Source organism: Colias philodice, chromosome 16 (assembly GCF_061535455.1).
Source record: "Colias philodice isolate Cphi_HAF_F1 chromosome 16, ilColPhil1 Martin Lab GWU primary, whole genome shotgun sequence".
Taxonomy (NCBI): Eukaryota; Metazoa; Arthropoda; class Insecta; order Lepidoptera; family Pieridae; genus Colias; species Colias philodice.
In genome coordinates, this window is record NC_143101.1 from 6,052,973 (window position 1) to 6,067,604 (window position 14,632).

The 14,632-nt window shown below is 31.6% G+C and overlaps 2 protein-coding genes and 2 long non-coding RNA genes across 4 annotated transcripts; 2 read left to right on the plus strand and 2 right to left on the minus strand.

Moving 5' to 3' along the window:
* Positions 1–150: 150 nt before the first annotated feature.
* LOC149481707 (uncharacterized) lies at positions 151–1,193 on the plus strand. The gene is made up of 2 exons (XM_089705397.1): positions 151–619; positions 687–1,193. Exons 1-2 carry the CDS (start codon positions 578–580, stop codon positions 1,047–1,049), a joined length of 405 nt encoding a protein of 134 aa, XP_089561523.1. The 5' UTR covers positions 151–577; the 3' UTR covers positions 1,050–1,193.
* A 126-nt stretch (positions 1,194–1,319) lies between these two features.
* On the minus strand, positions 1,320–5,045 carry LOC149481708 (uncharacterized). Its single transcript, XR_016316874.1, has 2 exons — positions 4,912–5,045; positions 1,320–1,687 (listed from the first exon to the last, which is right to left on the minus strand). It is a non-coding gene; the product is annotated as an uncharacterized LOC149481708 (long non-coding RNA).
* A 1,116-nt stretch (positions 5,046–6,161) lies between these two features.
* Positions 6,162–7,931, minus strand: LOC149481709 (uncharacterized). The gene is made up of 2 exons (XR_016316873.1): positions 7,787–7,931; positions 6,162–6,550 (listed from the first exon to the last, which is right to left on the minus strand). It is a non-coding gene; the product is annotated as an uncharacterized LOC149481709 (long non-coding RNA).
* Positions 7,932–11,080: 3,149 nt separating this feature from the next.
* LOC149481710 (uncharacterized) lies at positions 11,081–12,115 on the plus strand. The gene is made up of 2 exons (XM_089705408.1): positions 11,081–11,221; positions 11,745–12,115. The coding sequence occupies exons 1-2, from the start codon at positions 11,150–11,152 to the stop codon at positions 11,991–11,993; spliced, it is 321 nt and encodes a 106-aa protein (XP_089561534.1). The 5' UTR covers positions 11,081–11,149; the 3' UTR covers positions 11,994–12,115.
* Positions 12,116–14,632: the final 2,517 nt, after the last annotated feature.

Here is a 14,632-nt window from a genome sequence, read left to right on the forward strand (position 1 = left end):
GTGAAAGAATTTTTGAAATCGGTCCAGTAGTTTATGCGTGAAAACCATACATACATACATACATACATACATACATACTTACAAACTTTTCCTCTTTATAATATTAGTATAGACAACACACACAACACAGACGTGTTTGCAATGATTGTGATCAGTGTAGGTAATACGTATTTATTTACTACGTAGTACTTTGGTTTCTGAGGAAGAAATATCGCAAATCAAGCTGACTTGTTTCTTTGCATTGTTATGAAATATAATGACTAATGAGGAGTCGAGCGGGAAAAGTGTCGATTAGTTACCGCAGTTCTCATTGTCCACCGTGCGATAGCGTATTTTATTTCTACGTTTTATCTTAACTGTGACTGTATTGCCGTTTTATAAAAACTACATTATCAGTAAATCAGCAATAAATTCAATTAAGTCCCATTGTACCGATGAGACCTCAATCAATCCAATGACGTAACACACTAAAAGAGTTACAACTGGCTTTAATTGAGTCCAACGATGGCACAGCGCTCGCCAGCAGCTGTTTCATTCTCGTATGCAACACTCGTGTTCTACTAAACGCTAAATAAAAATGTCCACTTTCCTCGCAGGCTTCATAACCGCCTTGGTTCTGGTGAGTCATTTCTAGTACGCCATAAATTATAATCCAACGACACCATTAACATTGACATTATTTTCAGGCCATTATCGTGATAATATTTATTGCGTATTGCATGTTCTGTAAAGAGAGACATAAGTCTGAACGTTTCCAATACGACATATCGGATATAAGGCAGAAAAATATAGAAATAGCGCAAGAGCAGGAACAAGAAACCAAGACTAAAGAGGTCACGGCGGGAATATTTATTCTGCCTCGGAAAAGACATAAAGAGGACTATACTTATCAAAAAAGACCGGATTACCCTGAAGGACCGTTGTCGAAAATCGAACCAAAAACTGATAAACTGATTGATATATTAAACGAGAACTCTCCTGGAACTGAGAGTCGTAAATGCGTTGAATTCGATCTCGACCCAGACGTTCCGTACCACAGTGACGTTTGAAGCTGTTTTATTTGTTGTTTATCCACTATCCAGTATTGTTAAATAACAATAAGCAAGGTTTACATTGTTGTCGTATTTACCTTATATCTCACTTTATTATTCCGATGTATTTTTTCCATTAAATGACGTAATGCATTTTAAAAATATATTATTTTATTTTCCATTACACTTCCAATGGCATTAAATATTTAACTGTATAAAAATAGAAATAACGTTCTAGAGAAATGTCAAAAGGTCAAATTTCAAGGAAGAGCTCAGCACAAAAATTCCTTATTATCTCATATACATAATTTTATTTTGATTTACTGTTTTAAAATGTTACAAGTAAATAATATAGATTTTATACATAAATTTATATCTCGCCATTAGGAACACATGCCAAAAATTTAAAGACAATTGAATATAGTCGCTTGTCTGCAAGGTTAATTAAACGGACATTATTGACCCAAGTCTTTAATTCCGTCAGCTACTTTGTCGATTACGCTCTTCTCAGTGGGTTTGAAGACGTTGACGACAGCATCACTGGCTTCGCCAGCGGACTGGACCGCTCCGTCCCAGGCGTTCTTCACACTATCCATTACATCACGTTTGACACGATGTTCTTGCTCTGACGGTAGAGCTGACGCAAATGCAATGATCTGAAAGCAAATATAAAGATGCAAGGTATTTTTAGTATAGTTAGGTATTTTGGTATATTTGATTCAAACTGCGGGTAAAATGTTATATGTCATTACAAAGGACTAGCTATCCGCCCGCGACTTCGCCCGTGTTTTAAAAAAAAATCCGCATAGATCCCGTTCCCGTGGGATTTCCAGGATAAAACTTATCCAATTTACCCTCTATATGTGTGCTACATTTCATTGTAATCGGTTCAGTAGTATTTGCGTGAAAGAGTAACAAACATACACACACACATACCTACATCCATCCTCACAAACTTTCCCATTTATAATATTAGTAGGATCGGATATTTGTTTAGCATAGTCTTTTCCTATAAATAACTGTGGGTAGTGTTTATTTATTTCGTGTTAACAAAGTAAAAAGTAAAATAGTACTCGGTTAAAAGGTAAAAAAATCAAAACTAAGAAACCTACTTACTCAAAGTTATTTTTACCGTCCTATCTTTTTACCGACTATACAAAATATTAACTAAGAGGATTATTATTTACACATAGACAGAATACACACGTACAAAAACTATACCATATTCACCTATATAACAATTTAAGTCACCTTACAGAGTGGAGGGCATCAATTATTTTACATAATTTAGATCACATCTAATAATATATGGGTCATTATACAAAAATGGGGTAACTTTTGAGGATATTTTGTTTACTATATTTTTTATATCAGATTGTTACAAATTAGGGTGTATATGATAGCTAATCTAATGAATATATTGTTCCAAATCGGGCCAGCCACTTTTTTAAATAGATTGTGAGATATTTTAAATTTTCCGGATTTGGCCTCCAGGGGACTGACGAGGCTAACATGGTACTGATAAAAAACTATAACTTGTAATATTCTTAAAGAAATTCAATGAAAATTACTACAAATCTCTCAGTTTTAATAATGGCACATGTCTTTTACGTACTTAACATGTTTAAAAATGATAATTAATAATATGTGATACTGGGAAAAACAATGTCTCAATTTTTAAAACAGCCTTCTGACATTTAACGCAACGTGAATATTCTTACTCTCTTACTTAACTTTTACTAATTTGAATTAGTTTTACTTGATATTTTAAGTAATTCACAAACAATAGAAACAAAAAAACGGCCAAGTGTGAGTTGGACTCCTAACAAACCTATTGTTTATTATGTTTGTAACTTAAAATTTACACTTTTAGCAATTTTTCCTTTATCTGTGTTATAAGACGTTGCTATTTACCGAGTAGAAGTAAACTATAGTAGACTGTATACACGGCAAGCATCCTGTGTGTTTTTTTATTCCCTTGCGAATATTGAATTTTGTGGAAATTTGCAGTATTAACGGATGTAGGTATCTTTTGATTGCGTTGCGTTATAAGTTTGATTTTTTTACAGCCCCAAGGGTTCTTAATCTTGAGTGTCCAATATAAATTTCAGATTGATACCTCCACGCGTTCCAAAAAAACGTCTTAACAGACAAACGGACAACAAAGTGATCCTATAAGGGTTCTGTTTTTTCCTTTTGAGGTTCGGAGCCCTAAAAATCTACCAATATTTATGTTAAAAGTACTAATTATTATAAAATTAAAAACCAAAGGCTCGAATGAAAGTCTCATCTGAGTTTTCATAAGAGCCCCTTGACATTTTTATAATGTTATTAAGTATATTAATTAACTTTTATGTTATTTTGAGGTAATTTTACTTCACAGTATTATACGTATACGTATTTATCTGATAAATATAAAATGCTATGCCCTGAAAGCATCAAAATCAATAATTAAAAGAAAATAAGATCTTTTTAATAAAATTATTAGTAGTTTGTTTCAATAGCTCTTTTCTTTGCTACTCTTTTTTAAATGTTTCTTCCCTAGTCAAATTCAGTTTCTTTTAGCGTGGCGCATGATGTTTTTAACTGAAATATAATATAGAAATGCTTATACCAATAGCAATCAAGATAAAAGTTCTCAAAAATGATAGAGTCATCAGTACTATGGGGCCTCGTCAGTCCTCTGGCGCGATATCTGACAAAGGACTGATGCCAGCGGATTGATGAAAATGGACTTAATATGAGGTTATAATCACAAATTAGGTTTTTTTGCCTAATTTCTAATATCAACAAACTATATTTTTACAAATCATAGTTAACCATTTATAAATGAAAATAAAAATCGGATTAACAATAAAATAACGACTCACCATAGGACTGAAATGTTGACTGGCGCAGCAAGATTTTAGAGGACAAACACAACCCTAGCGCTGGTACAGTTATGACGGCCGTCAAAATATGCGGTGCACAAGTAACTTCATTACCAACATTAATACTTAGATAGGGATTTGACCTCGACTTGGTGATATTTAGCGAGAATTTCGAATTTAAAAAACACACAACGGACTGACTAGTGAAAACGATGACAAAGTTTAATTTTATTTTTTAAATAAAATGGAAAACATTGCGTTATGAAAGTTGTAGTATATAATACTATGTACATCAAAGATTGTAGTGAATTAGTAAGTTTTCTTAAATCGATGATAATGTTTAAACGATAGTCACTTGATTGTTGGTTTTCGGAGTTGTGACATGCCAAAGTACTGACGTTTGAGGTATTAATTTATTATTTTTATTCATTTGTATTTTAAATAAAGAAGTGAAATTGAGTGACCAAATAAAGGACGCTTCATTGTTTTAAAATAGATTGTTATTTGAATAAAATATAATAAGAATTTGTTTAAATTGGCTGATGACATCGAGTTACCCCATTTTTGTATAATCACCCTTATATATAATTATAATATAATAAATAGACATATTTCAATAAAGATAATTTCTACGAACTTCCGACTTATCTATCGGAAAACGGATAAATTAAGTACCGACTTCGGCACGTTATCAATTACACCTGCGGGCACATACCTGCCCGCACATTATTAATTAAGAAACACTCACAATAGTATATTGTAATGCAATTATATGTATTGGTAAGTGGTAACATCGTTTTTATCTTACTTTTTACATATTGTAGCTTTGCCTTTGATATTATTTCTCGGTCAGCTGCAAGCTACACATTGAGAAATAGTAGAATTATGGGAAATACAATATCGGGTCACACATACCTACATATAAACGCATACACTAAAATAATATATAACGTCAATTCTTTTTAAAACCGAAACCAAAATTGTCTATATTTACATAAAATGGTACTTACAAGGCATAGGAAGATTGCGACTTGCGAATTCATGTTGCTGGATAAATGTTTTGATGTTCAGAAATGTAGAATGTAATACAAAGGATGTTTACTATCCAGAGATCTGACTCCCACTGGGTTAAGAATGAACAGGAAGGTTTAAATTTACTTTGGCTACGCACGTGTGTGGTTGTAATCATTGTATCAACCAAATATCATCAGGTCAAGGGATGTGCAAAATGAAACATTATATAACTATATCTTTGGAATTTTTTTTACGATTTTGTAAACATATAAATGGAAACATACTGAGCAATTCCGCTAGCATAATAATTTAAAAGCGCCGATTTTTCAATCCTTGGTTAAAATTTATCCGTCCAAGTATTTATTAAAATGTCACCTGTAAACTGTCAAATACGGACAATCCATGGCTGTCTGTCTGTTACTCAATCACGCCTAAACTACTGAACTAATTTTCATGAAATTTGGTATGGAGATATTTTGATACCCGAGAAAGGAAATATGCTACTTTTATCCCGGGAAAATGGCGCAAACCCGGAAATCCCACGGGAACGGGAACTATGCGGGTTTTTCTTTAACTACGCACTTTTTGTAAAAACCATGAGTATGAAGCAAAGCCAGTGGAACTATTCTACTTTACTAACAGAAACTGTCAATAATTTTGTGCACACGCAATACACCCATTGTCTCTAGACTTAATTTAAAAATTACCTAATCAGTTACGTGTTTACAATGATTGTAATCAGTGTAACGTAGTACTTGTATACGTAGTATATTATTATTAGTCTGTGCTAATAGAGTCTGTGGTAGTACTAACGTTTCTTAGGAAAAAATATTGCAAATCAAGCTGACTTATTTCTTTGCATTGTTATGAAATATAATGACTAATGAGAAGCGGGTAAAGTATAGCTACCGCAGTTCTCATTGTCCACCGTACAATAGTTTGTTTTATTTCTTCGATTAATCTTAACTGTGACTGTGACTGTTTGTTGTGTAACCAGTTTTGTTGAATTAACATAAGCAAGGTTTACATTCGTGTTTACCTTATATCTCACTTTGTTATTCCGATGTATATTAAGATTTTTTCCATTAAATGGGGTAATGCATTGTAATAATATATTATTTTATTTTCCATCACACTCCCAAATTCCCAATGGCATTCAATATTTAAATGTATAAAAATCACAGATAAAAATAGAAATAACGGTCTAGAGAAATGTCAAAAGGTCAAATTTCAAGGAAGAGCTTAGCACAAAAATTTCTTATTATCTCATATACATAATTTTATTTTGATTTACTGTTTTAAAATTTTACAAGTAAATAACATAGATTTTATACATAAATTTATATCTCGCTATTATATAATATTATAACACAAGACAAAAATTTAAAGACAATTGAATATAGTCGCTTGTCTGCAAGGTTTATTAAACGGACATTATTGACCCAAGTCTTTAACTCCGTCAGCTACTTTGTCGATTACGCTCTTCTCAGTGGGTTTGACGGCGTTGACGACAGCATCACTGGCTTCGCCAGCGCTCTGGACCGCTCCGTCCCAGGCGTTCTTCACGCCATCCATTACATCACGTTTAACACGATGTTCTTGCTCTGAGGGCAGAGCTGACGCAAATGCGATGATCTGAAAGCAAACAATGATGCAAAGTCGAATAAAAAAATATTCAATGAAAGAAACAAGTAACATACCTACTTATTTGATTCAAACTGCGGGGAAAATGTTACATGTTATAATATATAGGATATTTGTTTAGCATGGTCTATTCCTATAGGTAAATAACTGTGGGTATTGTTATTTATTTCGTGTTAAGTTACTATTAAATTACTATTAAAACAAAAAAAATCAAACTAAAAAACCTACTCAAAGGTTATTTTTACCGACCTTTCTTTCTCTATATTTGTACTGCAAACAAAAAAATACAAAAAGAAGACTTATGCTAAAAGAAGACACAGCACAGATGGCGGCCTTATCACTTATAAGTGATTTCTTCCAGGCAACCAACTGAAGGTTTCATAACAAAATAGAAAAAGGAGGTGGGTAAAAAGTATACGCAATAATGATGTATAATACTTATAATAATATATATTTACAGACTTTTATTTCTCTATCTTTTTACCGACTATACAAAATATTAACTAAGATGTTTGAATAATTCTTAAACACATAGACAGAATGCACACGTACAAAAACTATACCATATTCACCTAAATAACAATTTATACCTTACAGTGCAGCACATCAATTATTTTACTTCGCTTCGCCCGCGTAGTCAAAGAAAAACCCGCATAGTTCCCGTTCCCGTGGGATTTCCGGGATAAAACCTATTCTTTGTCCTTCCTCAGGTCTCAAGCTATCTCTGTGCCAAATTTGAAGTAAATCCATGCAGTACTTTTTCAGATTAGCCCTAACATACATACAGACAACCAGACATACAGATAAGCTGACAAAGATTCTAAAAACTATATTTTTGGATTCGACATCGATTGTGGATCACATACCAAGTATTCTTTTCAAAAAATATTCAATGCACAGTTTTGACTTTTCTTAGATTTTATTATACATATAAGATGTATGTAAGTATGTATATAGATTAAGAAACACTCACTACAGTAAAGTTTAATACGATGGTATGTATTTGTAAAATCGTTTTGTTTTACTTTTTACATCTTGTAGCTTTGCCTTCTATATTATTTCTTGGTCATTTGCAAGCTAGGTACACATTGAGAAATAGTAGAATTGGGAAATACAGTATCGGGGACACACACACCTACATATAAACGCATACACTAAAATATATAACGTCAATTCTATTTAACACCGAAACCAAAATTGTCTATATTTACATAAAATGTTACTTACAAGGCATAGGAAGATTGCGACTTGCGAATTCATGTTGCTGGAGAAATGTTTTGATGTTCAGAAATGTAGTATGTATTACAAAGGATGTTTACTATGCAGAGATCTGACTCCCACTGGGTTAAGAATGAACAGGAGGGTTTAAATTTACTTTGGCTACGCACGTGTGTGGTTGTAATCATTGTATCAACCAAATATCATGAGGTCAAGGGATGTGCGAAATGAAACATTATATCTTTGGAATTTTTTTACGATTTTTATAAACATATAAATGGAAAAATACTGAGCAATGCAAGTAAACAAAAATACGAACAAGAATTTCGGTCAGAATGATAATTTAATTATTTTACGGATACTAAAACAGCTTAGCCCCAAATCTTAAAATGTACCATGTATACGTTGTGTATACGAGATTTCTAAGTTATCGCTTCGATATCTCTTACATATTTTGTTTGTGGCAGTTCATCTATTGGCATAAAGATTTTTTTATCCGTCTATAGTCTAGATAGGATTTTATTTAAAAGAATAATTTTATTAAGTAGGTAACATGACGTTTAAAAAGCTCCAAGGCATCGTTTTCAGGATCACAGGAGAATACCTAAGTACTATTCTTGAAGCGGTCGTGCTGATAAATCAACGTAATGCGATATAATGTTCTAATAACGGGTTCACCTAGACTGGTTACCTAAGACATGAAGGCCTATAGTTCACAAAGCTAGATTAGGAACCGGTTATAAATGTGAATTTCACTATTCTTTGTCCAATATGTTTGTAGTAATAGTAACTGGTTCCTTGTCAAACTCAAGCTCGTCATTTATTCTTTTATAACATTCGAAAATAGATAATTATAATATTTTGTTTGATAATAAGTCATCATCAGCCCATAAGCATATGCTGGCCAAGTGGAAGATTGCAATAGTGTTCCCGCATCCCGTCTAAAGCAGCGCGTTGGTTTTAGTCGGTAGGAATTCGACATAACCCACGGCTCCCGGGGAAGGAGCCGTGGGTTATGTCGAATTCCTCTTAGGCCAGATTTCCCCACTTGAAAGAAAAAAATATGCTGGCTAAGTGCTTCATATTTGCCTTTGAACTTTATATTTTGAGACATGAGATGATGGTTACATAACAATATTTGCCTTCACTGCTTTTTTTCGGGTTTAAATATCAAATAAGTTTTTTAGTTTCTAAACCGATGATTTTAAGATGTTATCGAAGGCATGTACTGCTCTAGGTAAATAAGAATAATACTTTACATATTATAACCTAGTGTATTTATCATTCACAATATAATTTCCATCAATATCGATTACCTTATTCACGTTTCATTCAACAAGCCGCGCTTAGCACAGAAGGCGAAACTAATATGTATTGAATTACAAACAGTAACTATGTACATAGTAGCAATAGTTCTATATAAACTCGATTGTTCTATTAATCGTCGTCATTTTACTGGACTTTGTAGATATTTATTTGATAATATATAACATTTTAATATAAACTAACATTTTTCTGGTTAAAGCACCTGTGACAGCACAAGGTATTTTTTGTAATGAGTGAGGAAAGATTGAGATTAAAAGAAGATATTCTCCAGTAACATTTCTATCTACATTATATCATGTCATTAGTAAAATACAAATATCACCTACATAAATTGTAGCAAGTCTAAATGTAATATTTATAAACCATAAGAAGATATCCCTGAAATCATAAATAACATTTTCCTTATAAGAATTTCTAGATGTCCCATCCCCAGGAATTTTAAATTGAATAATCTGTACCTACCGGAGGTGACACTTATGAGACTGCTTCAACAATGATAACAATAAAAAAGTAGGTAATCAACAAATTGAATAACGATCTGCATTCGATGGAAAAGTTATTTAAGAAAGTATTATTATACTTTTGTGAATAGCGTAGTATAAGCTTGTGGAGGCGGAAAATAGTATTACCTACACCATAATATGATGTAATACCTACTATTATATTATCATAAAAAAAAACAATCTTCTATGATAATTGAGAAGTTCTGAAATAAAAGATTACAATAATACCAAATTATTATTTTTAAGCGTAACATCTAGGTATGTAATTCTCAACAATTCTCTTATAGTTTTATATAGTGGTTGGAATATTAGATAATTGAAAATCGTTCAGGTATTATAAGCAATAAAAAACATTCTTTATTAATAAATAAAAACGTGCTATTTATATGATCAATGTTTGAAGCTTGTTTGAAGTTCAAATATATTCATCCAAAGGTTTTGCCAAAAAAATTCTTTATATCTTTCCATATTTTGTTTAATTGGTTTACAGGGATATTCACTTGTATTTTGGTGGGTTTCTTCTTCGTAACTGATATTTTGTTCGGCTTTGACGTCACTTTTCTACTGTTTATAACATCGGACATTATTGCCTAAAAAAATTTCATACATTTTTCAGAACTCTTCAGTAGGTAAACATGAATGATGGTGAAGATAATGATAAGATCTAGTAAAGATGAGGGTCGATCTGATTACATATTTTTACGATATTTGTTAAAAGTCTAGACTCTATATCTACTATATTTTACAGAGGGTATTTATTAAAAATAAAGTAGAGTGAGTCTTTATTTTATTTACGTGAAACGATAATGTATGTGTAAATAAAGTCTATCAAGATAAGTTAAAAAATTATGTATTACTTGCCAATAATAAAACAATCACGAGAAGTTTCTTCATACCTCCTCTAAAACCACTATCTCTGAACAGTAAAATGAAATCATGGCTGTTTCAATCACACGGTGAATTATACAAATTTTGATTAGGAAATAAAACTCATTTTATTCCTTACATAATTTTACGTTTGTTTTCAATACTTACGTCTTTTATAATGATTTTGAGTTTGGTCTAAAATTTAAACTATGTAATTATAAAAATCAAAGATAGCGTAATAATAAAAGTAGATACAGAGAAGTTATTATAGTTTAGTAGACTGTACTATATACAGTTATATCTAGTGGTTTGTTTTGTGGTCGAAACACAATAACCATGAAAATACCTATAGATTATGAGTATCGTTGTTTTTATTGATCTTATACCATTTTGCACTCCTTATTTAAATTATTTTCATAGATAAATTGTTATCATAAATTGGTAACGATCTGATTTAAAAGTAAAAAAAAAAAACGAATCATTCTTATAATTTTATTGAACCTTCTTGTTAATGTAGTGACTTTATTGATAAAAATTCAAATGACACCAAAATAAACAGGATATCTTGTCAATTAATTGACTTGATAACTTTGTATACTCACATTCAGTGGTATTTTTAAATAATTTTATTTTCCTTTATATGCTCTACTAATGTTCTGTTTATTGTAAATGAGATATGCAATCCGTATATATTATAGTACCCACCATACTCCTCAGTACTAACAGAAAATCAGCAATGTCTACCAAGGTAAGTAACACACTAAGTAAAAACCTTAGTAAAAACATTTTTTTCGCGCATTTCTAGTTCAAATAATATAGAGCTAGACCACGTACCTACGTGGTACCGTACCTATTCCTTTGTACCTACAAAGGAATAGGTAAAAAATACTTTGTAAACACGCTTGTAAACAACGCTATCAAACGTACATTTTCCTATTAAGGCAAAATAGAGCAAGGTCTTGCATTTAAATTATTATCCTTTGAATCTATTTGTGCTGACAACTAAACGTAAAAAATGGACACTGTTCCCAACTAGTTCTTAGAAGTGTTTTTCAATACATATCTTATGTTGCGATTAATACAAAATTAAAAAGTTAAAAATATAATCGGTAATACGTATTGTGAATAGCTTCGCAAATAGACATTCAACTATTAACTGCAGACTACCACACGTACTTAATATTACATGATATTAGTTACTAACGTATAGGCTAATAACTTATAAGGTAATAATTTATACTTATAATGAAATCTAAACGTTAATATTCCAGGTCATTCTCATCACCGTAGCTACTTTGATCGTAGCACAGATTGGCAGTGCGAGCTGCGGCCGTCTTCGCAGAGACGAAGAATCAACTGGGGATAATGGCGGACAGTCAACCAACGCGGTCGCTGGATCCGATTCATTCATGAGCAACATCGGCCAAATCTTTGGAACCATGCCTACCAATCCCACGGAATTTATGTCGGCATTTTCTAATTTGTTTAAAAATGTACCCCAGCAATTGAATGTGTCCTAAGCCGTTATTGTCATGCCACAAGTCGACTCCATGTTATTTTGTTATTTTATGCATCATAATAAATTCGAATTTAAGTATATTGTTTTTCATTTAATAGATTTATTATTTTTACGGCAAATGGAATTGATAACAGACAAGAGCCTGAGCCTAGATTGTACATAAAGAGTAACCTATCTACTTAAAATATGTGCAAATCAAACTGTTTAACATTATAGAGAATAAAAAATGAATAAATAATTAACACACAAATTTTTCTGTTAACGTATACCTACAGCAAGTGATAAAATATCACATACAGGTATATTTATCTATTTATCAAATAAAGTATATTGCATATTATATACTGTTCAGTTTATTTATTATTAATGATAATTCTTGCAAGCTATATAAAGCCTTAAGATGTCTTTCATTTCAATTACCTAAGTATTCTCTTCTTGTGATACGGATACCCTAATATCACTTTCAAAATGTCACCCAACGTGAGTCTTATTAATTTTCATTTTTATTTATTTTCTTTTGGTAAATTCTTGATAGGTATTTAATATTATTATGAAGTATTTTGCATTAGTTTTTTAGTGTTAAAATTGTCTCTACTTAACTCTTCAATTCCCATGTCTAAGTTAAACGCTTAGATTACAAAATAAAAGACAGATGGAGCGTTGCCGAACTAAACCGAATAATTTATCGTCATTTCCATAAAGCTATGTGTGCTGTCATTTCGCCGTTGCACTGTACGTACACGGTGCTTCTGTGTGGGTGTTATGTTACCAGATATTGAAAATTTTCCCAAAATTTTCCCCGACTACGGAAGAAAGAGGGTTATGTTTTTCGAGTGTAGGTATGTATGTATAATATTTCTTTGACACGCCCTGCAGTATAAACTGTTGGATCGATTTTGAGTTGTGACTTATGAGGTGTCATTGCAATCATCTGAATTATGAAGGTAGCTGTGGTGGTAGTGACGTAGGCTACATAAATTATTAGCAGTCATGTTTTAATTTTTATTTTAATATAAATTCGGGTTTTTGATATTATTTTATAATATTGTAAAAATTATTTTATCACCTATCTACTAAAGTTATACATGGACAAAATAATTTTATTCAATTTTTATTAAATAAATTTTTATTAATGCGGGACATTTTATTTTCATCATATCCATCATGTGAATTAAATCGCAAGCGAAAACGACGCTTTTTATAAAAGTAACAAAAAAATGTATAATGCTTTTTAAAATAATCTAATAATGACCATGAACTTTTATTGCACTATACAAATAATCACATTCACGATCGAAAAATCCAACAGCACTACCCCGAATATCTTTTAACCATTTTACCCCTAAAAATGGCAAATTCATTTTCAAAATACTGGCAGCATACGTTGAAGTTTTGAATTCCTTCGTATTTGTAAAATTATTATTTGTATACAAAATTAAATAAGCCAAATAATCTACAGAAAATCTGTAAAACGATGTTTTATCTTTTTATTTGTTTTCGGGAATAAGTTTTACAGCGTTTTAATATCACAAGACAGCATTTTTTTACTAAAATATCAAACCCCTTTTGACGTATTGCATGACACTAGAATCGCTATAGCACTAGCGGAGGAACGTATTCGTTTTTGATTTCGTATTTTCTTTGACAAGGGCGATGAATGATTGACATGCTCCATCTGTATTTTATTTTGTAATCTAAGGTTAAACGTATACTGGCAATTTTGGCTTTACAGTTGCTTTCATGTTTCTGCCAATAAGTCCTAGTGAGATAAATAGCCACTACATTATATTTTTATTGGTATAAGTGTAATTTTACATATTTTATTATTCTAGACTAGCTTTGCTCCGTGGTTTTACCCGCAGTGCTCCGCTCCTATTGGTCTTAGCGTGATGATATATAGCTTATAGCCTTCCTCGATAAATGGGATCTAAAACCGAAATAATTTTTCACATCGGACCAGTAGTTCCTGAGATTAGCGCGTTCAAACAAACAAACAAACAAACTCTTCAGCTTTATAATATTATGGTATTGATAACTCAGGTGTAGGTAACTATCATTTTTATTATTTCTAGGTGACCCGATTGTTCGTTCTCATCTGTTGCATCTCAATTGCATATGCGGGGATAGCTATAAGATCTAAAAGAAATACCAGTGGAGGAAATTACCCTAATGGATCTCAATCAAACAATAACGAGCCGGGAGATTCGAGTAACCTTGGTCCTAATACTTCATCTAATGCTGTTTCCGCAACCGATTCTGCAGTCAACAATATTGGACAAATAATCGCAGATATTGATGTAAAACCTCCTAGAAGGAGTTGATTTATTACTGATATATTGTAATAATTCAAGAAAAAAAGCTTTTTTCAAATTAAATTTCATTTGATTTTTTAATTGTATAAATATGTTTTATGGTAACAATATGTTGATTAAATATCTAAATGAAATTATGAATTGTTATTTCTTTACACTCAGTAATTGTGGGTAAAAATTAAATTAAAATATAAAAGTTTTGTAAATTTAAATAGTTTGGAACATACATGAATTTAACAATGGTTATCATTTTGTGTCCTTATATTTTAAGCCACCAAGCCAAAATTCACAACAAAACATTTATATTTGTAAATAAAAACCACAGGTA

Bases quoted from the DNA above. Each gene is read 5' to 3' on its own strand.
- LOC149481707 (XM_089705397.1), top strand. From the start codon at position 578: ATGTCCACTTTCCTCGCAGGCTTCATAACCGCCTTGGTTCTG. The intron at 620-686 runs GTGAGTCATTTC...CATTATTTTCAG, and splicing joins TCATAACCGCCTTGGTTCTG to GCCATTATCGTGATAATATT.
- LOC149481710 (XM_089705408.1), top strand. From the start codon at position 11,150: ATGCAATCCGTATATATTATAGTACCCACCATACTCCTCAGTACTAAC. The intron at 11,222-11,744 runs GTAAGTAACACA...TTAATATTCCAG, and splicing joins AATCAGCAATGTCTACCAAG to GTCATTCTCATCACCGTAGC.